The sequence below is a fragment of the Spermophilus citellus genome (genome assembly GCF_964194105.1).
Source record: "Spermophilus citellus genome assembly, chromosome: 6".
NCBI classification, from domain to species: Eukaryota; Metazoa; Chordata; class Mammalia; order Rodentia; family Sciuridae; genus Spermophilus; species Spermophilus citellus.
In genome coordinates, this window is record NC_138187.1 from 94,264,266 (window position 1) to 94,290,870 (window position 26,605).

The 26,605-nt window shown below is 37.6% G+C and overlaps 1 protein-coding gene across 3 annotated transcripts in view; it reads right to left on the reverse strand.

The window, feature by feature from the left end:
• Positions 1-4,446: 4,446 nt before the first annotated feature.
• Positions 4,447-26,605, reverse strand: part of WDR37 (WD repeat domain 37) — a 70,276-nt gene continuing 48,117 nt past the window's right edge. For all 3 annotated transcript variants that reach the window (XM_081299641.1, XM_081299640.1, XM_081299639.1), the window contains 3 exons: positions 10,993-11,127; positions 10,340-10,454; positions 4,447-7,353 (listed from right to left, as the gene is read on the reverse strand). In XM_081299641.1, coding sequence (XP_081155767.1) covers positions 7,222-7,353; positions 10,340-10,454; positions 10,993-11,127 — 382 coding nt within the window. In that variant the 3' untranslated portion in view covers positions 4,447-7,221. The remainder of the gene's footprint in view (positions 7,354-10,339; positions 10,455-10,992; positions 11,128-26,605) is intronic.

The following is a 26,605-nucleotide window of genomic DNA, read 5'->3' on the forward strand; positions in this document are numbered from 1 at the left end:
GGAGTGAGGGGAGGGGAGAGGGTATGGGATGGGAAAGGCAGTGGAATGAGAACATTATTACCCTATATACAAGTATGATTACACTACCAGTGTGACTCTGCACCATGTTCAGCCAGAGGAAGAAGTTGTGCTCCATTTGTGTAAATGTGCCAAAATGCATTCTACTATCATGTATAACTAATTAGAACAAATTTAAAAAGAAAAAAAAAACAACCTTCCAAGATAAGCAGAAACTAAAAGGATTAATGATTACCAAGCCAGCACTATAGAAAATACTTGAAGAAATACTACACACGGAAGAAATAGAAAAGAAACCCCAAGGCTCTCAAAGGACACATCTTATTTGAAGTGTAGCTAACAAAAGAGAAACAGGACCAAATTAAATATTAGAAATTAATCAAAATGGCAGGATTTAATAAACGACTCTGTAATAGCACTGAATGGAAGTGGTTTCAACCCTCCTATTAAGACACAGACTGGCAGAATGGATTAGCAAACAAGAGCCAACTACATGTTGCTTATAAGAGACTCAAAAGGAAAAAGCCACAGGCTGAAATGAAAGGCTTGAAACTGATACCTTGGCAAGGGAGCCCCAAACAAGCAGGAATTAAATTTTTGTCATATCCAACAAAGAAGACTTCAAGCCAAAATAAATCAGAAGAGACAAAGAAGGTCACTTCATACTGGCAAAGGGAACAATCCTATAGGAAGATGTAACAATAGTAAATGTTTATGCCCCAGACATTGGTGCACTGAATTATGTAAAACATACACTACTCAAAAGACATAGATAGACCCTAGTACAATACACTGGTTGATTTCCACACCAGTCTCTCACCAAAAGGTCACTGAGACTTGAACTCAGTAAAGATTATTTGGACCAATAAAAATATTATTAATCAAATGAACTTAACAGACATCTATAGAATATTCCACAACAGCCAAATTCTCTCTCTTCTTAGTTGCACATAGAACATTCTCCAAAAAATAGACCATATTTCAGATCACAAAGCAACTCAGAAAATACTTTAATTATATCATCCCTTGCATCTTATGCATCTTATGATGACCCTATCAAGATAATGGAATGAAATCAGAAATCAACACCAAAAAAATTAAATCAATAACCCCCAACAAAATTTATGTAACTACATGGAGATTGAACAATAAACTTTCCATAATAATGTACAATAGAATAAGTCAGAGCAGAAATTTAACAATTTAGAATCAAACAAGGGTTGGGGTTGTGGTTCAGTGGCAGAGTGCTTGCCTCACACATGTGAGGCACTGGGTTTGATCCTCAGCACTACATGGAAATAAATAAACAAAATAAATAAATAAAGATATTATATCCAAAAAAAATTTAAAAAGAAACAAGAATAGTGATACAATATATCAGAACTTCTAGGACATTATGAAAGCAGTTTTAATAGGGAAGTTTACAGTTTTGACTGCCAACATAAGAAAATCAGATAATAAAGCAACCAAATGATACACATAAAGGCCCTGAAAAGCAAAAACAAACCAATTCTAAAACCAGTAGAAGGAAGGAAATAATTCAGTAGAATGAAATAAATTAAATCAATAAAATAAAGAATTTTTTAAAATACCAAAAGGTCACTGAGCAAACTAAGCAAACAAAAAGAGAAGTGAAACTAAGCAAACAAAAAGAGAAGACCCAAATTAATAAAATTAGAGTTGAAAAGAGAGAAATCGAGACAGTCACTACAGAAATGCAAAGTATTGTTTGGGACTTTAAAACCTGGAATTTATAGACACACATGACCTGCTAAAATTGAATCAAGAGAACATAGAAAATCTATATAGACTAAAAACTAACAATGAGATAGAAGCAGTAATAAAAAGTCTTCCGACAAAGAAAAGCCTATGACCAGATGGATTCTCAGTTCAATTCTACCAGACCCTAAAGGAAAACTAATGCCAATGCTCCTCAAATTATTCCATGAAATATAAAGGGATGGAATATTTCCAGATTCATTCTATGAAGCCAGAATCACTTTCAGACCAAAGCCTGATAAGGACATATCAAGGAAAGAAAACTAGAGACCAATATCCCTCATGAACTTAGATGCAAAAAATCTGTAATACTAGCAAATTGTATTCAACATATTAAGATGACTGTATATCATAACCATATTGATTTTATTCCAGGGTTGCAAAGACAGTTTGATATGTGCAAATCATAAATATACTTCACCACATAAGTACAATTAAGGACAAAAATTACAGTCATCTCAACAGATGCTGAGAAAGGCTTTGACAAAATTCAGCACCCATTCATGACAAAAACACTGAAGAAACTAGAGATAGAAGGAACTTACCGCAATATCATAATGGCTATATATGACAAACCCCAAACCAACATCAGAGTGAGTGGGGAAAAACTGAAAGCATTTCCTTTAAAATCCAGAACAAGACAAGAATATCTGCTCTCACCAGTCCTATTCAGAACTGTACTAAAAATTCTAGCCAGAGCAATTAGGCAAGAGAAGGAAATTAAAGTGATAAGAATAGGAAAGGAAAAGTCAAATTACCACTGTTGGCAGATGATATGATCCTGTACTTACAAGATCCAAAACATTCCACCAGAAGACCACTGGAACTAATAAACTAATTCAGAAAAATAAAAGGTTACAAAATCAACCTACAAAAATCAATAGTTTTACCTAGACACCAAAAATGAAACTGATTAAAAAAATCAGGAAAACAATCCCATTCCTGATAGCCTCAAAAAATAATAAACAAATAAAACAATAAATCAAACCAAGGCAAGGACCTCTACAATGAAAAACTATATATAGAACACTGCAGAAAGAAACTGAAGAAGACACAAGATGGAAAGATCTTCCACGTTCACTGATTGATAGGCAGAATTACTATTGTCAAAATGTCCATATTACCAAGAGCAAAATACAGATTCAAGGCAGTTCCCATCAAAATACCAATGACATTCTTCACAGAACTAGAGAAAAGTCCTAAAATTCATTTGGAAGAATAAAAGACCCAGAATAGCCAAAGCTTTCACCTGGATGCCTCCATGGCCTCCATATCTGATCTTCACCTTGTACAGTTCACACAGAATAAAATCCACCCTCTTCCCCAAGGCCTCTGAATGAGATGGTGCCTGTCCATCACCCCAGCCTCATTCTGGACCCTCCACCCTTCATACTATGCTCTGGCTGCACTTTTATTTCAGTACCTGCAACATGCTAAGTTCTCTCACCATTTTTGTATGCAGCTTTCCCTTTGCCTGGAATTATTCTTATTATTCCCTGCATACACCCAACAAGTTTTAGGCTTCTGTTTAACTGTCATTTCCTTCACCAAACTATATAATGCAGCTCCCTCATGATTCTCAATCTCAGCTCACAAATCGTAAATGGATCCTCCCCCAAAGTTTATCACGTCTTTCACACAAGTTCTTACAACTCCAATGATCTGCTGAGTCTGTTTTCATTTTGACCACATGCTGCTTAATTCAAAAGGTATTTTAACAAATTAATTTAAAATTACAAATTTCATCTGTGTTCACTTTCAGCTTTTTCTTACCATAATACGGACTATATATCACTTGTTGCACATAATAAATAAAATGTTTACAATTTTTAAAATATTTTTTTAAAAATACAAAATCATTAGAAAACAAAATTTATGGATAGTAAGGGAGAAATGTTTTTGCAGCATTTTGATGAAATTATAGCAATACAAGTCTTCTCTGTTTTATTCCTTATATTAATATAACATGAATTTTTAACTGAAAGTGTAAATGAAACTTGGAGAATCACATGCTATGTGAGGAATAAAAAAGAAGTTAAACGGGAGAAATTTCTCACTTTTGCCTATGTGATTTAGGCAGTGAAATCTGCCAATAAGAAAAAAAACCCAGAACCCACTAACAAGCAAGAAATATCTAGTCGTACTTCAACACCTTCTGAGGTTTCTATAACATCCACAATGCCTCATTCACTTGAATTAGAATATAACAATGTACAAGTAAACATGACCAAATCCTGATTTGCATTCTTCCAAAATGGTGTCCAACTTTCTGAAACTGCAATTTTAACTCTCACACAAGCTTACTGTAATATGAACAATAAAAGCATTTTGATACTCTGAGAAATGTCACCTAAAACTTATATTAGGTCACACTGTTAATCTTTCCAGAAGAGTTTGGGGTGGTAATGGGAACAAACAAGCATAATTATGCATCATTTAATAAGAAATGGATAGGAAACATAACTCAATTGGGTTTTTAAATCTAAAAATTTTTCAAATGGGCAATATTACAAATAACTTGCTTAAATGCTAGGCAACTGTAATTTTTATATAATTAATAATAATGATATTTCACAAAGGAAAACATGAAAAAAGTAAAAATAGTAAAGAGACTCCCAAATAAAAAAAACTGTATAATAGTAATTATGGAACATGGATGTTTTAATGAATTTCATATTGCAATGTAGACACTGAACATTTAAAAACAATTACATTGATACAATAAAAATAAATGATTCCACAGAACACTTACAGATGCATACTTTTTCCTCCAAAGAAACTTGTTTTCACAGACTTAAGTAACAAATGATTTACATAATCTTCAGATTCCAAAATATGTACAAACTTTTGACTCTACAGAAACTGATGTGCAGTGATTGAGAAAAAGAATGTTGCTTTATCCAACAACAAATCTCTTGTGATTTTTTGTATCAACACACATATTTTCCTTCCATTATTAAATGAAATCCTGGACACGTCAGCACATAATAGTGTTCCTATTTCCAAACACTATTTCAAATGAGATCCCATGTGGCTGATAACACAACTTAATTTCAGCCACATGAGCACGCGCACACACACGCACATATTAACCACCCCCAACTCCTTGAAAATAACACTTGTGGCCACAGCAGCAGTAGGATGAGATCACGTTAGAAGATGACACAGTAGTTAACAGTAAGTCACATCCTGCTCCTGAGAACTCTGCTCAAGCACCATTAGGGTCTTCTGCCCTCATGAAAATGAGTGAGGAGCCTCATTTCTGGTGTTAGAGGCTGGTTCCTCCAGTTAACAAGAGGTGAGCAGCTATTGGCAGTGAAGGTCACTAGTCTCCATAGAACTAGGTGGACATTATACATATATATTTTTAAAAGCTTCAAATCTTTTTCGTCTAGCAAAGACTGCATCTTAAATTTGATTTAGTTATTTGTGTACATTTTTCATGGTTTCTAACTATCATTCTTAGACATCTAGATTTTCAAACTAAAATATAAGAAACCCAAGAACACAGCCTGTGCAGCTCATCAATGCCCTTGCATAAGCAGATGTGAGAGGGGATCTCTCACTGTAAGGTAAAATTAGGCCACAGTGAATATTTTGTTGCAGTACTCCATCAAGCAGAATACACTCAGGATAGCACAAGGTTGAACTTGAAATTCTAACCAACCACAATGACCAGCCTGACTTCAGTTCTCAAAAACACTGTGGTCAGACTTGTGATCAGAACATGTTGGACTTTAAACAGTTCGGCTTAAAAACTCAAATCATTCTAAAACGTTTGTAGTTTGTCCCTTAATTATTGGTTATTCTTGGGTCATTCCTTCCTGGCTGTTAGTCATTTCATAATTACTCTAAATGATTCAGCTATGAAGTTCCTAAGATCAGCTCCTGTAGGACCCAAGTAAAAGGTGCCAACAATGAGGTGTTCCTCACTGTTAGTAAGCTCCACCAAAGGACACCTGAGCATCCTATGTACTATACCTTGCCAAATGGCTATCTATCCATTGCCAGCTCAGGTGTCCTCCTACATTACCACAAAACAGGGGGAAACACAAGAAATTGGGGGAGAGAACTATCTCCAGGAGAGTTTTAAATACTATCTTCCTGTGCCTCTCCAAGTGATTAGCCTCCAAAGGGCTGTATGTAAAGGATTAAAAATGTGAGGGGCAGTAACTGAGATGTCTCTTTATCAAAACTGTAACTCAATAAGAAACATAAACTTAACAAATATCAGATGAACAGTAATTTTTAAGAAGGCAAGGATAACAGGCTCACTCGTGCAGTAGTAGGATTGGCACTGAGAGGTATCCCAGCTACTCAAGACAAAAGCATCTTGTTACCTTTGAACTATTTGTTATGGTTATCATCCTATTAGCCTAACTGAAGAACCTTTTACCTTCAGGATACATTTGGTAGGATTGTCTTTCTTGCCTTCTAAATTTAATTCAGTATTCCAGCTATGAATCAAAAAGTGCTTTAGCTAGGCAACATTAAGACTCCAAAGTTTTCCAAATATTTATTTTTGAGGTAGTACTCATTTATTTGCATTGTTGGCTCTCAAATACCACCAAGGAAGTGAACCCATTTAGATATATGCAAATCAATGATGTAGAAAATAAATAAGATTCTGTTTTCAGGTAGCAGGGCCTTCTTATAAAGGTCAAGTCACATTCAATGGATAAGTCATTTGAAACTTCTAAAAACTGTTTATAACTACAGCTATAAACTAAAGTGCTTTAAATTTTGCTTAATATCTAAAATCAGTGATTAGAATCATTATATTTTAGAATTTGCTAGTATGAGACCTCAGGCGATTAAAATGATTTTCTATAAAAAGAGCAGAAACTTTTTCTTTTCAAAAGAAACTCTCTGAATGTTGCAAATCCAGGCTATTTTTACAGAACTGTAATAAAAATTAAAATTGAATTACACAATAGGACATGCCAAAACTTCACACAGAAGTAGATATGCCATCTTTGATCATTCCCGCCACTCATTAGCCAATGCAAATGCAGCTCTGTACTCCTCCCAGTACAAGGTAGATATGTATAATTATTCCAGAAAATGTAACAGACTGATTATGCCTCACACTAAGTACATAGGTTCACATTTAATTCACACAAATGTAATGCCCTACTGTTCATCTGTCAAATGTCAACAACTTACAAGCATTTTATGTACTGCATGGGAGGTGAGCTTCACTTCTACTGACCAGAGGATACCAATATATACACACGAGACAAAAATAAAAAATATGATCACACATTTTTCTGTACATTTCATGCAAGCTGGGCACAATGTGAAAAGAACATATACAAAGCACCCTTCTCAGGGTGAAACTCTCACAAAAATGGCTGATTAATATGCAGAAAAGCCTGCATGAATCAAAGGTCCATGGCAAACCACCAAACTAATAAGTTGACCTTATTTTTCTTGTAACAATGCAGGAATGTTGATGTTCCAACCGATGGCTTGCCTATCAAACCCACAGGTGAACAGGTTGCAAGTGGGGTGGTCTTCACTCCATGCTGAGCAGCATACCATTCTTCTGTGGCCCTATTAACAAACCAAAGTCAGTGTGTTATTCTTGAAACAAGATGCATACAATTCATCCAAATTCACAACTACACCACTCAAAATTATTGTAACAAAACAAGGAGCTGAGTGCAGTGGCACACGCCTGAAATCTCAGCAACTCGGGAGGCTAAGATAGGAGGATCACAAGTTCAAAGCCAGCTCAGCAACTTAATGAGGCCCTAAGCAACTTAGCAAGACCCCTCTCTAAATAAAATATAAAAAACACATCTGGAGGATGTAGCTCAGTAGTTAAGCCCCCATGGGTTCAATCCTGGTACCAAAAAAAAAAAAAAAAAGATGGAGGAGGGGATAGCTCACAGGATTAGCCCAAGTAAGAAAAAATTTTTCACATTGGCAAGAAGCTTTCAAGTGACAGACTGGTAAAGCCATGATGAATGAAGGAAGTGAGACTCACATCAGAAACACTTTATGATACTTTAAGAAAATAAAAGATTATAGTCAGAACAAATAAATAATCAAATGATCAACTTGAAATTTTTAAATGAATAAAGGAGGCTTATGTGTATGTGTGTATGTGTTAAGTGAAATTACTTCAAGTACCTACCATTTTAACAAATAATTGATTCAGATAATAAAGAAGCTAGAAAAATACACTTAGTGACAAATAAAGACAAATAAATGGCCTTTCAGGGAGATTCCTACCATCTTCAGGAATTCCAATTAAATACTGGAATATTGGGGAAATTACTGCAAAATACTTAATAATTTAGTGAATATGTATATAGATGCAAATACTTGAGATAATGCCCAATATGAGAATGTCTGAAAGCAATACCTTAGGAATCATGCATACTTTCTAAATTAACATGATAGCTCTAATTGTTATTATTATATCATCAATAAAATACAAAAATTACTATTAAGTAAAACTATAAGAGATTAAGTAGAAGAAACACTCAATGGTACAAAATATTCCTCTGCAAAACATTCACATTGAAGAGAGAAATAAAATAGTCCACCCCCCCCCCAAAAAAAAAGGCGTGGGGAAAAAAGACCATATAGCAAAGGGTTTCAATAGCTATCTTCTATTATTTCTTTGTTAATAACCCCCCCCCCCAAAAAAAACCTGTTAACTGGCAAGAAACCAAGCCTTTAAACAAGAACTATTTGAAGATAAATGCAAAGTGTTCATTGTAGAGACACTGAAATCATGTGGTTAGCAAGTGACAACATTACCCTGGACAAGCAATTCAGCTTCCTGAGGAGTTGGGGAGTTTAGAAGCGTTTGTTAATTACTTTTTGTTAGTTACTTTAATTTCATGAAGAATTTTTCTATGATGCACACTCGAAGAATAAAAAGCTCAATAATTACTGTCAAATAGTACACTGATATTCCACTGGGAAAGGGGAGTATGACTGAGTTGCAGTAAGGACAGTTAGTTTTCAGAAACTGCATGTCACTAACAGAAATGGTGTTGTTATATTAGTGGCAAATTCCCACTTCACAATCTCCATAATCACTCTTAAGACTGTAGTTTTCAAAGTGCACCTCTAGTGCAGAGATGTTCTGGGGCTTAAGAACTGTTCTGTGAGATTTTAGAATGAAATGAGACTGGTACCAACAATAAGGAGCAGCCAAAAGGCAGCAACAATGGGGAATGCTGTACAAACTGGCAGCAACGCTCAGAGATGAGTGCACACACAAGCACAGGCACGTGGACTGGTGGGACTGAGGAACAGATGGTTTGTTTATTTCTTTTTGCAGCACTGCAGATTGAACCCAGGGCCTTGCACACCCTACACAAGTACTCTGACACTGAGACACATTCCCGTCATTCAAGGAATGAATTCTTAAACAGAACCAACTGGCTTTTTCCTCACACAGATATCACAATGACCTTCAGAAAAGATCAAAAGAAAACAAAACAGTGATTGTGTTGTGGGGGCTCAATTAAACACAAAAGCTTGAATAAATGCTGCCTTCACAAGCCAGGGAGTTTTTATTTATTAACACTTATTTCTGCTACATACCAACTATTCAAGAGGCACTAACCAAAGTTATCCACAGCTAAGACTTAGGCCCCAACTTCAAAGAACCTAGAACCAACCAGGTTATTATCTAAATGCAGGCTCCTAGGTGTTGCTTTAGAATATTCTGATTTCATTGGGCTGAGCTAGTATCACAAAATCTTGACTTATACCATGCACTGCAAACAACTATGGAGGTGTTTTGATACCACCCATCTCATTCCCCTATGCACATCTGAAATCAGTGAAGAGCAATCCCTTAATTTATAAGAAAGTAACATTTAAAATGGGATTTCTTCTTCTCATGACAACCTGCCAGTGAAAGGAGTTTTTCTACTTAGAGGTAGAGGTAGGGATCCCATCTCAAAAAGCTCCTGCAGTAGATAACTAACATTGCTCCTGCCTGACTACAGTAACTACTTATCATTTCAAACATTTCCATTCTGTACAAATTCAACTGAAAAATATATAAGACTGTGCCTTTCAATATGGCAACCACTAATGCATGCTGATGAGCTTGCCAGATGTGGTTACCAAAACCAATGAACTGAACATTTGATCTTGTCTAATATTAAACCTGAAAATTTAAACTCAGGGTAATGGGAAACACTAAAGTAGGTTTAGAACAACTTGAGTATGCTGACTATTTTTTCAACTTCAAATTTTATAAACTTGAAACAGATTGCGTACTTCCAATAAAATTTAGCATCCAAAAACTTAGTAAGAAAACACAAATGTAAAACAGCTCTAATGTTTTAACAATGATTGCATGTTGCAATTATATTATTTAGGGTATAATTGATTAACGAAAATATGTTAACTTATCTTTTTTCTCTCCTTTCTTTAATGTGACTATTAGAAAATTTAAAATTATATATGTGGTTCCCATTGTAGTTCTACTGCTAGACAATAATGGTTTAAGGTGTGAAATTCCATGTTCTCCTCTAATGTGATTCATAAACATCTTAACTGTTACCTGTCGACTGCTCCGGGGAAGCCGTGCTAGTCGCACTCCTGACATATCAAACAATCGCACTTGTCGGTTGTCATGGGGGAGGGCTATGATTTTTTGGCCAACACATACATTGATCCTGCAAAAGAAGAGACAGAGAAAAAAAAAAAAGAATTGTGTTAAAATAGTTAAAACATAAATTTTTGAATTTACACATAATGATGTAGTAGGATATTGCACATTATTCACATTTCAGACAAACTAGATTAGCAAACCACAGGCACTACCTACCTATGGCATTAGAATAGAGACCAAGGTACTTACACATAGCTGCAAGACTATACACAGACCCCATACACATATGCACAACACAGGCACACTGTAATCCACAGTAGACAGAAACCCACCCAAAACCAAGATTAACTCCCTTCTCTTTTAGTAAGTAAACAAAAGCCCTACAACATCTGGTCATAAATGACCCATTCTTATTATTATAAATCTTATTATATCAATCTGACTTCATGCTAAGAAAGTTAAGTTCATATGGAATTTATGAATTTGCATTAAAGGATCAATAAAATACATTTTCCCAGCTATCAAAATCATTTTTCCCAAGGCCATATCAACTAAATCCTAAATCTATGTAAATAAGGCATTAAATTACAATCAATCCTTACCTGTTAATGGCAGAGTCTGTGCGAATAGTTGCAATTGGAGATCTCATGTTTTTTAAATCCCAGACTTTCACTGTACGGTCATCGCTGCCTGAAACAACGTTGTCTCCCACAGTGAACACGGCAGAGGTTACAGTACTACAAGTAAAGGGTAGAGGATCAGACCCTCAGTAGAATAGATACAGGATGCACATCTTCCCACACAATACAATAAACACACAGCCCTCCTTCTAGAGATGGCAAGAGGGGCAGAGAAAAGAACAGAGACATGCAGGCTTACAATGGTATTCTACTCTATAACCTGCTCCTAACTCTCCCCATAAGTGTGCTACGTAACTTACATATTTTTTCCTTAGTATAATAGAAAAATACAGTTTATTCTACCATATCAAAGCAATGGAACAAAGAGAAGTTACTAGAAAAACATGGATTAAACAGAACATTTCAAAAATCTGATCGCATCTTTGAAGAAACTCAATCAAAATCTTCAAAGTAAACTGTGTCTCTCTACTGGCTGAGGCTGTCTCAATCAGTGATGCTAACCAGTAATGTTAACCTTCCTCTCAAAGGAAAGTCACCCTCACCGGTTAGAAAATAGTTAAGGACTAAAATAATATAATAGCATTTGAAGAAGAAAGGCTGAAAATTCAATCATCTCTCTGCTCACTGGCAAAGATCAATAAGAAAATATGATAAAAATCTTACTTTTCCAGTCAACTTTGGACCAAGATAATTTGCTTATGCGTGAAAACATGATCCGCTGTAATGGAAGAACACTGAAAAGGCATACTGGATCATTTTCATTATAAGCAGATGAGTTCCCATTTTTACCATGCATCTCTTCAACAGGTCTCAAAAGGACTTGCTTCTTGCCTAGTGCAGTGCCAGGTGTCCATTTTATTCAATATGTTAATAATAAATCACCCCAGGACTCATCCACCCCAGAAGATACTGCCCAATTTCAGGCCAGAATCCGTAGACACAAAGATGTGGGGGCAAGAGCTTCTCACAGAGACACAGGCCTTAGCTTTACCACTAACTGGGGTCACTCACTCTGCACAAAGCCTTAAAACACATTTCAGTACTCACCGAAGCATCTAGAACAAGTGTATAAATTTTTACCTATCCATGAAACAAGATGTCCTCTTATCTTCACAAATCATTAATTTGCATGGGTAAAAGCTTGATTTCTACATCCTGAATTTACATCTATCAACTGCTTAGAACTTAATAAGTCCAATATAAATGCCAGTTGTTCCTGTCACTGAAGCTCTACTGTTGAGATGTGATAGTGTGTTCTATTCAGACACCTGATAATATGAACACTATCCAGTCACTATGCCCTATTCATGAAAACCCTCTTAATTTCAGACATAAGATTATGGACATAAGTAAAGTTCTAATTAAGCTCTGCTGCATTAATACAAGGTTTTTAAAAATCCATCAAAGTAGCTACTAGGAATCCAGGAGTCTCAGCAATGCCTGAAAACAAACTACGACATAACGCTGAGCCCCATGAACACAATCAGAAAAATATGATGGTGATGACATTTTCACAGACTATCTGTCTTCTCCAGACAGTCTTTGTCACAGCACACATTCTACAGCCTGAATTTGCTAATTCCCCATCTTGGAACTGACACTGGGTGAGAGCCTTCTCTGGTGGGGCCTCCTGTGCTCTGCAGGGCTTGGCAGCCTCCCTGCCTCCATTCAGCAAGTACCATCATGCACCACCTCCCCACATGTGACAACCAGCAAACCCACTGTACTGCATGTACAGGGACATAAATGAAAATACCATCCTGCACACAGCAATAAACAACAAAGGGAGAAGTGGGCAGAGACAGTAAATCTTTAAAAATGAACCCATCTGAATTCTTTATTTAAAAAAACAACAATGTATGGACATGACTATAAATTAGGTCTTACTGTTCCTTGAATGCAAAGGTTACAGTAAGGTTTCAAGAGTTCCAACTACTAGTAGACGTTTGAGAAGAGGAAGGTAAAGATGCCCACTGACTTCTCTTTGGACTTACAGTCTTCAGGAGGCTTGGGCCAAGTTAAATTTCAGCTAACACTCTGCTAAATCAATGGGGGGGAAGCCTCAACAAAAGATCATCTAACCTTATGTTAATGAAATGTTAAAAGACATTAGGTTTTAAATAAATCACAATCTTGACAGGTATTGTAGGGACATCAAAAGAATAAAAAAATTGGCACAGAGGCAGTAGTTTTAAAAGCACCCTTAGACCATGGGTCCCACAGGGAGGCTGGTGAGCTACAACTGCTCACTGGAAAAGCTTCAGACTCTGCCAAACTCCAGCAAAACTCATTTATCTTGTCGTGGAAAGCAGCAGAGCATGTACTTCCAGCCGACAGTATGGTACCTTCTCACCACACACCACTGCCCGATCTGGAACATTCTGCTCCCTCCGTGGGTCTCAATCAATGGAAATACTGTAATGCTAGCACTCCTCATTAGGACTAACAGCTGTCTTCCTAGTCACACAGAGACACAAAACTGCTTTGCATAACAATCTGCCGAAATTTCACAGCTACGAAAAAAATATATGATGTGGAAAATGCTGGACCATGAAATGCTAATGCAGTGTTTTTCTGGCATGTCAAAAATTGACTATAGAATTTCCATTTCTTATTTTTTAGATGTATATTCCTACAAAATAATCTTTTGATAACTAAAGAGCAGACCAGTGTGTTCATAGAGAGCAAGCACTCCCTAACTAGAAACAAGCATATGAGCCTTTCCTTGAGGCACAGACCTGTCGTTCAAGGTACACAGACATCATCTTTAAAAAGACTACCTATGAAGATATCATTGGGACATTATCACTTTGGCCAGTCAACTGTTACAAATATATTCCAGTACTGAAATACAAGTGCAGGTACCACACCTAGCTCCTCCAGTAGATGCTGACCTTCAAACAGCACTGTGTGGAACTGGAAACCAAAACGTGCTCCCATGGGCCAACCCAGAGCCAGCTAAAGCACCTGCACAGAGCACTGCACAATGCAAGGAAGAACGAGGCACAACTGCAATCCTTATTTCACAGTACTCAGACTGCCAAATTCTTTCCTCACTATCCTTTTCCAAACTTATATAAAACCAAACATCCAACAGACAAAACAAGTCCTCACCCTGAAGTAGCCAGACAGCCTCACTAAGCAGACATTCCTAGAATCTTGGTTCCTTTTCTGTCACATATGCTTATCAGAGTTGAAAGAACCCACACAACACCTGTATGTTAAGAATCCAGATGCCTAACTATTGAAGTCATGTCCAAATGAAATACCTTTATGAATATTCCTTGGTGGTTAACTCCTCTTAGGGGAAAAGAAAAAAAAAAAAAGATGCTGAGAAAAAAAAAAAAACACAATCAAAGGAAAGGTCAAACATAAATTTAAAATTAAACTGTTCCCTGGAAAAATAATGAATTCACCTAATGTGTGGCACTACCTCAATATCCTCACTTGGTTACAACACTCTCTAATTCTTCTTTCTCAGGAAAAATAAGAAATTCCTAATCTAAATCAATGATAAATCTGTCCTACAGAACTGTTTGCTCAACAAATATTTACTAAGCACCTACTGTGGGACTGGTCCCTTCTGTTAGAAAACATGCATCAGAGAAGATGGTAAAATTGCTGCCAATGAGCCCTCTATTACAGCAAAGAAGACAGCAATGTTCATCCTGTTTTTAATCAACTAGCCAATAAGTGACATCACACAGAACAGAGAGTAAGGGTTAGGGCCCTTGTCTCTAGACGGTGACTTGTCCCAGGGTCTGGGAAAGGTGATTTCTTCATTAGCAAAATAAAGACATTGACCTGAAATGTTTCTCAAACTTGAAAATGGGGCAACTCTACTTGTCCAACACTGGATAGCATGTGTCCAAGAGGCCTCACAGCTTGAGAACCAAGCAGGGAATAAACTCTGTCCACCATGAGAATGCCTGTCATGATATGTATTGTGTACAGTTACATATATACTTCTGTGTGAACATGATAAATAAGCCATAACTAAACCCCCACTGACAGAGAAACAGATGCTACTGAGAAAACTGTGCTAAGGAACACTGTTTATTAAAGCAGGATATACCTGATTCTGCTATTCACTGAAGGAGGATAAGAAGGGAATAGTAGATTGGCACCAGAAGGCACCCATAGTTTCCACATTTAGGTGAAGCAGGCAGAGTGAAAGTTAAATGTCACCTAAAGGTTCAGAATAAGTTGTTATCACAGTCTTCCAACATAAGGCATTTTCTTCGAGTCACCCAAGGGACAGCTTACTGCTTTTCTCCTAGGATGTATAGAAATCATGCTTTGTATATGTCTGGCCATCTGGGACTAGACATTTGAGGAGTACAGTTATATAGAACAATCAAAAGACCTCTGTACTTTACTACTCTGGGGAGGTCACAGGTAGGTCAGTGGCCCCAATGTGCTTCAGACCCCACAGAAAATCAGACTGCTAACAAAAACTACCAGAAAAACTACCCCTCAACCTGGAAAAAGAAATACACCTCCATTCACAAACCATCAGCTTCAGATTGTTATAGTAATGGTGGAGGGTTTGACTGGATGGGAAAATGGTTTTTACTGCTTAAGTTCATCAAGTGGTGGCCAATATACTCCTTCTAAACTATTGTAACATACGATTCATCAAGGTCAATCAACCCTCTAAATTCTGCCAACTTTCTTCTCTGTCATCTTCTGCATTAGACAGGTGCCCACCAGCACTACCAGGAAGGGAAAGGGAGTCATGGTACCACTGTATTCTTAACCAAAAAGTTCCTGAGCCTGGCCCATATTTAGATCAGATTCCAAGGTCAACTTAATAGTTGTAGACAATCACCACAGTCACACCCAGCAAATGTTGTCAGTGTCCTCAGGACTGCTCCGTTTCATTTGAGTCGCTTGGGAAAATATGGACCTAGCTTAGCCAACTCTGCATACTCCACACTTGCCCCTGCAAAGCTGCCCACAGCCTTGCTCTGAGCTCCAGGCCTGTACCAGGTCCCATGCTGCCCACAGTTCTCAATGCCTACATGACATCTGCTCTTTCATCTTTCACCTGAGGACACTTCCAACCTCCAGAAAAATAAAAACAAAACACTGCAGGCAGCAGAGATTTACATCCACCATCACCTGCACAAATATCTCCCCTACCTCTCTCTGTCCTTTGACCAAGGTCAATGGTCAGGATGACTATCTCCTCTCTTCTCTCCCAACACCAAGCACTCACCTCCACTGAATCCTCCCCACACCTCCCTATCTGAAAAAGAATCTCCTGGACCCTTTTCTCTAGGCCCCTCTGAAGCAAGCCTCCTCCAGAAGGCAATGCCTGCCCAGGAGTAACTTGGCAGGGGCCACTGTTCCCATCTTGCCACTAGGAAAGCTGTATGAGACCCTCCCATGATGCAGCCGCACTGATGGGACCTAACGGCTCAGGGTGACAGCTGACCTCTGGATTCCCCTCCTTCCCTAGGCTGCTCAGCTCCTCTTACCTCACTGACTATGCTTGCCCATCACATGCCAGGAGGAATTAATATTTTTGATTTATTCTTTTTAAATGGCAACTCATGATCATAACATATTCATCAAAAAAAATGTTTTTCCTTAAGAAACTATAGGTGTACACTAGATGTGAGATTATATATAGTTACATATCACATCTATTAAAAAAACTATACATGGGCTGGGGATGTGGCTCAAGCGGTAGCGCGCTCGCCTGGCATGCGTGCAGCCCGGGTTCGATCCTCAGCACCACATACCAACAAAGATGTTGTGTCCGCCGAGAACTAAAAAAAAATAAATAAATATTAAAAAATTCTCTCTCTCTCTCTCTCTCTCTCCTCTCTCACTCTCTCTAAAAAAAAAAAAAAAAAAAAAAAAAAAAAACTATACATAGTTTTGGGGTTTTTTTCTTTTCTTTTTTTTTTTTTTTTTTTTTTTTTTTTTGGTACCAGGGACGGAACTCAGGGGCACTGGACCACTGAGCCACATCCCCAGTTCTATTTTGTATTTTATTTAGAGACAGGGTCTCATTCAGTTGCTTAGTGCCTTGCTTTTGCTGAGGCTGGCTTTGACCTCGAAATCCTCCTGCCTCAGCCTCCTGAGCTGCTGGGATTACAGGCATGTGCCACCGGGCCCAGCTAGATGTGATATATATTAAACCAACTCACTTATTATAAAAGGCATTGGTGCAAAAACAGTACCTTAACTCACCATCCTATGTAGAATTAAAAACCTGGGACTCAACGGGTTCATTTTGTAAGTCTCCTTCAGCAATTGTTACTGGAAAAACTAGAATTCTAATTAACACCCTACAACATATGATGCCTTCTTTTTCAAATCATACAAACACCATTTTGAAAAAATCTTTTTTGTTGTTAACCAAGTTAAGTTGTCTTTATGAAATTGTTTATACTTGCTATTGTGGATGCCTAAAAACAAGGTTGTATGGTTGTGTCCACTGAAACTGTGGACACAATAAAAACCTCTTGACCATTATATGAAAGGAAGTGCTCACCAAAGAAATGCCAAACTCTGGTGCCTGTACTAAGTAACATAGCACTCAACTCTGTGCTCTCTACTCTAAGGCAGCACTCAGCTAAGCTCCATGTTTTCCGGACTATGTAACACAAGACTCAGCTCTGTGTTCTCTAGTCTAAGTAACCACACTCAGCTAAGCTCTGTGTTCTCTGAACTAAATCACACAGCACCAGCTCTATGCACTCTAACTAAAGCGCTCAACTAAGTTCTGTGTTCTCTAGACTAAGAAACACAGCACTGAACTCTGTATTTTCTTTATTTGCTCTGTTTCATGTGCTGGTGTTGTCCTCCCCAAAGTCAAGGCTAGTTAAGGACACATACCACTTTTTATAACTACATGCATGTGCAGGGGCTTATACATTGATGTTTACAAACGTATGCTCTTGGATTATCTTGCAATATGACCTTGCAGAATATATAAGGAAATTCCTAATTTGCATACACTCGTGTTCTTTCTTTATAAGAACGTTCTTTAGGCTTTTATTCAGGGTTAATTTTTATTTTTATATCACCTTAAAAATACCAAAAGCAGGCTGGGGTTGTGGCTCAGTGGTAGAGTGCTCGCCTAGCATGCATGAGGCACTGGGTTTGATCCTCAGAACCACATAAAAATAAAATAAAGATATTATGTCCACCTAAAACTAAAAAAATAAATATAAAAAATACAAAGAGCAATTACTTAGAAAAATTAAAGATCAACAGAGAAACACCATTAGACCCTAACATGAAATTAGGGTCTAAATTCAACAACTGACTTCTAGAGAAGCCAAAACAAAAACAAAACACAAAGCAAACACAAAACTTAATGTACAGTCTTTGGGGAACATTTAGTGTTGGCAAACAATATAACAACATACACAAGATTCCTGAAAGCATCCATATTCTCCTTTCTTTGCACACACCAACATACACAGAGCTTAGAAGAGTTAAAGTCTTTTTTTTTTTTTTAAGTTTTGGTTCTTGGGGGATTACTGGAGAACTCAGTTATGCGGAACATCTCACTCCCCGAAGATGGCAGTTAAATGAAGTGTTACTCTGCTCTATTAACGAGTGTCAGAACCCTGCAGCTCAGATGCAAAGCAGAGAATTCAGGCAGCAGCTGAGTGTGACAAGTTGTGAAAGCAGCTGCAGATGCGACCAGGTGACAGCCTCACCTCAGCTAAGCATGGAATGCCCATCCAGCATTGGCCATACTAGACTAAAACACACACCACTATTATTACCATATTTTTCAAAAATAAGCTAACCCTCCAGTAGGTTGCTTTTTCCCACTCTGCTGGTTCTATACAATACACAGTGGATTTCTGCCTACGCATGGAATCTGATGGAGAGACATCTATCATCTGTCTCAGTGAATCCATTCTGTATCTCAGAAAGTTTCTAGTCTGTGTCAATAAAATGGCTGCTGATTTTTAGGTCATCTCAGTGAAAGGGATGAATAGCCTGCAACAAACAAAGCTGTCAGGGAGAATAATTTAAATGCACAAATTTTCTTGAAGGCTTTGTTTTTATTAGTTCCTGAACAGTCCTTCTTTAACAAGGAGTTTTAAAAGCGGGGGTGGAGAGGTAAATATTAAATCTCTTTACTTTTGAAAACTATGTTATAAATTGGAAGCACTTTAAAATATATCTAGCAGGGCTATGGCTGTGGCTCAGAGGTAGAGCACTTGCCTTGCACATGTGAGACACTAGCTTTGATCCTCGGCACCACAAAAAAAAAATAAACAAAATAAAGGTGTTGTGTCCATCTACAACTAAGAGTGTGTGTGTGTATAAATATATATATATATATATATATATATATATATATATATATATATATATATATACATACACTCCGTAAATTACTGTCTATTCAAACTACAGAATAGTAAACCAAGAAGTCGGTAGCTCTGCAGAAGCTGACCAAAAAGAGGTGTCAGTGAAATCAATGATACTTGCAGAACAGTGTCCCTTCACTCTAAGAAACATCTGTGCACGCAGACTTGTGCACTGCATGCTTCCATGGCACACTCTAACAGCCCCTCAGTTGTTTCTGTAGTCACAAACTGTTCACTAATTAATACAAAAGAAACACCCAAAACACACTTGAACACAACACTGAAACATTGCATTTCTGCCAGCTACTGCCCCTTATATGCTCTATGAATCTATGCAACTTATCTGGGCTAATAGTTAATAGGGCAGTACATTAGAAGTTTACGTCATTAGTCTATTAATCCTTAGTTATCCTCAGCCTTGATTTTACGATACCCTTAGATATTGACCAACTATGGCTAGGAATATATATATGTCTATAAACTTCCTCAAAAGAAAATTACTTTTGCTGGACACAGTGGCACACACCCATAATCCCAGCAACTCAGGAGGCTGAGACAGGAGGATCACAAGTCCAAAACCAGCTTCAGCAACTTAGAGAGACCCTGTCTCAAAATTTAAAACAAAGGGTGGGGGCTGGGTAGCTCAGATTCACCTGAGGGTATGTACTCCAGGTTCACACCCCAGTACAAAAAAACATTACTTTTGCCCACCTAAATTAAAAAGAAGATAAACCATCATGTTTCAGGTAAAGCAATGCGAAACTGGGATGACGTTTTAATTCAAGGGCAGAAGATGTGGTTTTCAGGCCATTATTTTATTTCTCAAATAACCATTTCCATCCTGGGAGGCACTTCTGGAGTTACCCTTCTGTCTCCAGAAGGCAAAGCTCAGGAAATACCTCTTTTTCCTCCTCTCCCCTCCTCACAAAGGAGGGGCTTAAAACACATCACAAAAACTAAAACAGAATTATAAATCTAATGCAGTCTTCCAAAATCTCTACCCCAGCACCATCCAAGGAAAAGTTGCCCACCTCCACATGGCCTATACACAAGGATTTCCTGTATCCTGACTGACAAAGCACAAAATTTGGTTATAGCATCTAAGTTAAAAAAAAATGTCATTTTCCAAGTTTTTTCTCTTTTAAAGCATAAAGAAAATTGTTAATATTATGACATAAAATTTAATGTATTTTTTACATTGGTGAGCATATAACCTAGAATTTAGTATTTAGAACCAAATATCTCCCCTAGGTATCTGGCAATAAAAGCATATGAAAACGTTATATGTTCAAAACAATCATTATCATTTTCGAGCTGATTTTTTTTTTTGTTTTATTCTATTGAATGTGTGTTTTGTTTTCTTTAGAAGAAAGCATTAAAGTTCACATTCTGAGGACAAAGTCATAATCGTGGAAAGAAAACAAAAAAGGAGGAAACAAAAACCTTTGCATTCTCTAATATTTTATCCATGTTGAGCTAATTTCAGATTTTTTCAATGCCAAAGTTTATTCATATTTGTAAATAAATACTGTCAGCCGGGTATAAACTGGAGTCATCTGCCACCCATGGAGGAAGCTTAATGACCAGTGACTACATCAACTGTCATTTCCTTTTTATAGTAACTGAAACAAAACAAAACAAAGTAAAATGGGGAGCAGGGTTGAGGTATAGGGAGAGGAGGGGGTAAAAAACTACCAATTTCCTACTGAAGGCAGCAATGCCAAGTTGGATCAGAGAGATATGAAGGTAGGATCCTTCTGTTAAGAACAATCCAGATGCGCATCTCTCATATTCCTTTCAAAGGACAGCTAGGGAATTTAACCTAAAAATAATTTTTTTTAATGCTAAGAGACTCTTGAAAACATGTGTACTATCCATAATCCACACAGTGAGAGCCACACTGCAGGATTTGTGTGTGGAGTCCAATTTAGTCCAAGTGTGCAAGACACAGGAGAGGAGAAAGAGCTGGCATGTGGAGCAGCGGCTGAGCTTACTGAATTACACTGTCAGTAAGAAAACACATCAACATATAAGGACCTAGCTCAATTCAGGTAAAAAGCACTGAATTGTAAGTTTGAGCTCTTGATGATTAAGATAGAAATATATGAGAGATAAACTGTCAATAGGTGAAATTCCTGAGATATTCTAAAATTCTGAAACATTTCTATTATTTGCAAGAATAATACACACTACAATTTTGCATTTCTGCTATAAGACAATGTTATATAAATTGGTACACACTGGGCTAATAACACCTAGTCAAATAATAACAGCTACACAAGTAGCCAGACCAAGTAAACACTATTATGGCAGAATTCCTATTAAATGAAGAGATGTCATGAACAGAGTGAAAATAAATGAAATACATCAAAAAAGAAAAAAGCTTTAGTCCTTTCTAAAAATTTATGATAAAAGCTTTAAGCAGAGCATACATCAAGGAGCCCTATCGCTATCCAGCAAAGATAATGACAGTACAAATTTCAAGGGGACCCATTTGGCTATAGTTTTTTATCTTACACTGAAATACTGCATCTCAAGCTCTAGTTTTTTCAAAAAGGCAGAGAAGCCACGTAAAAGTATAGGGATAACAGAGAAAATGAAAAAGGGAAAAATCTCTCTCATAGTTTCTAAAGAAATTAGATTACAAAACTGAGCTAATCATCCTGAAGCCTATTCAGTTACGTCTTGTCTTAAGAAAATCCAATGTACAGAAATTCAAATTAACTGGACAGTTAAGTCAATTATTCACATAATAAAAGATATTAGATTCTAATATATTTTGCTAGAGAATTTATACTGAGTTCCCCTAAGATAAAATTTTCAAATGAGAGCTCCACGTCATGTTAATGTGAATTAAATAAAAAAGGCTTTTGTAGCCACTTACATTTAAGAAATACTACCTCTTTTTAGGCAATGATTCACTAAAATACACTTTAAATACCCGCTTCAGGGCTATACTAACAAGGACAGCACACTTCTTACTGTAGGTCTGAGTTTTAAGTTATTCAGGACAAGAACTAAATTAAAGGACTCAAGAAAATCACCTAGAAAGCCAAAGAGTTACATAGACCAGAAGGCAATGCTGTAGGTCTAATAATTAACTTCTAGGAAAAAATTTCCACTTACTCATTAAGGAGACAGACACTATGCTAGATGCTAGACATGCAGGCAGAAGGTCTACTCCCCTTAGGCCACGGGGGGGGGGGGGGGGGGGGGGGTGTGATAAAACAGGAACACAATGGGGACTCATGGCTCTCTACGAGGATGCTGTGGACCACTGCAGAAGACCCTCAAAACAGAGGACCTGTCAGAATATTTAGGATGCTGGGAAAAGGCAGGAGATCCAGGACATGTTTTCTTAAGTCACAATTAGAACTTCATAGGTAAGCCATAAAACAGAAGACACACTGCAGACATTATTGACTATTCCTCTGCTTTTAACGAGGAATTGAATCCTCATGTTTGTGTTTAATAAAAGCATGCCCTGGCATGGATACACATCTGTAAACACTTTTAGATAATGTATTCTATAGGCTTTGTCCTACAGGCTTAAACCTATAGAATTCATAACAGAGACAAAATCAAAAGTTTCTAAGAAGATTCCTCAGATAAAACCTTGTAAAAGGCATCATTTTCTGTCTTTCTAAATTTGAGGTATTTCTAGAGGCTTGCTGCCGACATATTGTATTCAAAGATGTCTACAGCTCCATCTACTGACCAAGTCCTAAGCCTGCATGATGAAGGCTAGAAGGCACATAAGACCAAGTATACTCAGGCCCTGGAGACAGAAGAGAAAACTGAGCCTCCTAACTCCTCTCACATACTGCCAATTCAGAAAGGCCTAAAAAGTTAAAACTTCCCTTATTCTGACACAGAAGGGAAATTAGTACCAAAGAAAAACCTTTCTGAAACGTGTTTTTGGATCTATACATAAATAAGACATGCTAGTTCATGTTTAAATAAGAAAAAAATGCAAATAATCTATAAAATATAGAGTGACACTTATATCTATATTCTGTTTTCATTAAAACTTTCATTTATCCTCAGGGCTAAACTGAATCTAACCATTAACTTACATCTTAGAAGGGGTGGGTAGGAGAAAGGGTTCACATGAATTACATACCATGTTAACTCTAAGCCTACTGATTACATTAAAAGAAAAAAAACCCTAGATATCGTATTTATAACTCCTCCAGTTACATTACACATATCTCTCTAAAGAAAAATGCATTATTTATCAATCAACTGTAAAAATATAACACAATTAATATTTAAATATCACAGAAATATTCCCTATTCTTCAGAATCAGGACACAAATGAGAAACAACCTATTGTTAAATACCCATAAAAGCTAAAACATGCACTTCCATCAATTCCCAGTAATACAAATATATTCTCATCTCTTTTTGCACAAAAGTAAAATTTTCAATCAAATAAAGTACTGAACACAGAATGTGGTGAAACAGGCCTTTAAATAATATCTTGAGGAAATGTAAAGGATGTAAAGTGATTGTATTTCAGAATCACTCCCCTAGAGTCAAACTCCACTGAAGACTCTAGCAGCCCTCAGCAGATCACCTGACTGTCTTATGCCTCAGTTTCTCTCTCTAGAGCAAGGACGATGCTAGCCAGGCCTTGGAGGGTCACCAAATCCAATCTGTGAGATGTTTTCAACGCACCTGGCCAGGTACAACAAGGACTTACCAAACCCTGGCCTTTCTGCACCTCTCTCTGGTCACAGTGCTCCAGTCTTCCTTGAGTCCCATTTTTACAGGTAGCAAGCACAGTAGAGGCACAATGGCTGGTCCCCCTATGCTCACATCTGTTCCATCACAGGAGGAGTACAATTACCTTGTTCTTTACACATAAAACTCTCTTTGTCCCTCAACTCTCAAAACACTGAAGAATTCTGCTTGGTCTAGAGTACAGGTTAGCAGAATCAATTCAGAGAACAACTGTTGGCACTTTTTAGTCAGGGCATCTCAATGTACTAAGACAACAATGTTCAGAGACCAGAGAGTCACATGAAAAATCGACACCCATAAACGAGTACACTAAGAGCCAATAGTAAAATGACAATAAAGCATTATGGCTATAGAAATGGGGAGGGGGGACAGACCACAATCTAAGTTAATACTCAAAAAATAAAGTGCGAACTAATGAGTGCATGAAGAAGGGCAGAATTAGAAACATAACCTTTTTGCAATACTCCCTGTACCAAGAGGCAAAGATCATCATGGGTTTTAGACCCAGCAGGAAAAAAGGCTGCTGGAAATAAGATATTCTCCTATCTCAAAGTGTCACTTCACTAACTTTAAACAGGAAAACATGCCTTCCAATGGAGAACTGTGGCAGACACCATCTTAAACAAGGGATCCAACTCAGCACCCAAGAGCAGGACATCTGTTCTGATGGGACACAAAAAGCACATGACTAGGGCTGAGAGGCACTTTGGGCAAAAAAGGAAATCAAGAGAAAAATGCAGAATGAGGGGCATTGTACAAGAGTGTTGATTGCAATGGGCCCAGTGGCACACGCCTATAACCCCAGCAATCTGGGAGGCTGAGGCAGGAGAATCACAAGTTCAAGGTTAGCCTCAGCAATTTAGCAAGACCCTGTTGGAATAACTTTCAGTTCACAGCTAGTAGCTATGAGCAGCTCAGAGTGCTAGGAAAACCTACGCTTGTACAGGCCTGACAGGAACACCTGCAGGGTGGAATGCTCTGCTCTAGCGAGCCGTCTGTGAAACCACATCCTCAGTACTTGTGGTTAGTGTTGCCAAGCTACCAGACTACCAGATCAGGAGTCTGAGAGTCAGGTGCTTCAGGGCATGAAATCCCCAACTCATAAGGCCCCTCTCTCTTAGGGACAAAGACCCTTCCAGACTGCCTTCCACCACAACAGCAACATTTAGTGCTTCCTCATAGTGCGGTTACATTAGGCATAAGATGATTGGCTTATAGATGTTAAGATGCTTATGTGTGATTGGCAGGCATGCCCTACCTGAACCCTATAACAGCTGTATGCATTAAAAAAAAAAAAAAATGAACTTGCTGAAAGTGGACTGCAGTTTCTCATCAGCCAGCTTTCTCACTAAGCTCCAGGTATCCGTGTGTTGATTTGATACTGCGTCTCTACACCTACACCACCACCACCACCACCACCGCCCTCGACAAGGTAGCAGAGTGACCATTGGCCAGAAGTGACCAGAATGCATACAATTTGTACAAGACCCTGTCTCAAAATAAAAAATAAAAAGGGATGAGGATGTAACTAAGTGGTTAAGTGCCCTTGAATTCAATCCCTCATACCAAAAGGCAGGGAAAGTTGGGGAGAGATGGTTGCCTTGTATTCTTCACAAAAATAATTAAAAAGTCATAAGATATAACAAAAAATTTGTGTGGACAACTGCCATAGAATAAGTGGCCAAAGAACATTATATCTAACTGCAGTGAGTGAATCCTTATTAAATCCTACATCTTAAATAAAGTATCAAAGACATTTAAGGGAAAGCTGGATCAATATGAAAATAATCCAGACATTAGATGGTATCAGAGAATTTCAATTAATTTTCTTAAATTGATAATATTCTGCATAGGACAACATCTTAATTCTTCAAAAGATACATGCTTGGAGGGCTCAGCCAAAGAAAATAAGTGTGCATTTTATAAATATATAGTTTGTACATGTGTGCACAAGATAGAAAGGGAAAAAAATGGAATAAAAACAATAGATGGCTGGGTACGGTGGCGCATGCCTGTGAGCCCAATGGCTCAGGAGGCTAACACAGGTGGATTGCAAGTTCAAAGCCAGTCTCAGCAACTAACCAAAGCCATGAGCAACTCAGTGAGACCCTGTCTCTAACTAAAATAGAAAAAAGGGCTGGGGATGGCTAAGTGGTTAAGTGCCCCAGGTTCAATCCCCAGTCCAAAAAAAAAAAAAAAAAAATATATATATATATATATATATACACACACACATACACACACACACGCACACACAAACAAACATTAGGTGACTAGGTGAATTCAGGGGAAGGGTTAATGGGCATTTACTTCTTATTCTTTCAACTTTAGTGTAGGCTTAAAACTTTTAAAAATAAAAAGGATAGAAAGAATCTGCAGGCTTGCAAGTTAAGACTGGTAGGAATTCTCACTCCTGTCCTCTGAACCTTGGTTTGCCTTCACTGTATGCTCCAGGGAAGAACAGCACTACAGCAGGA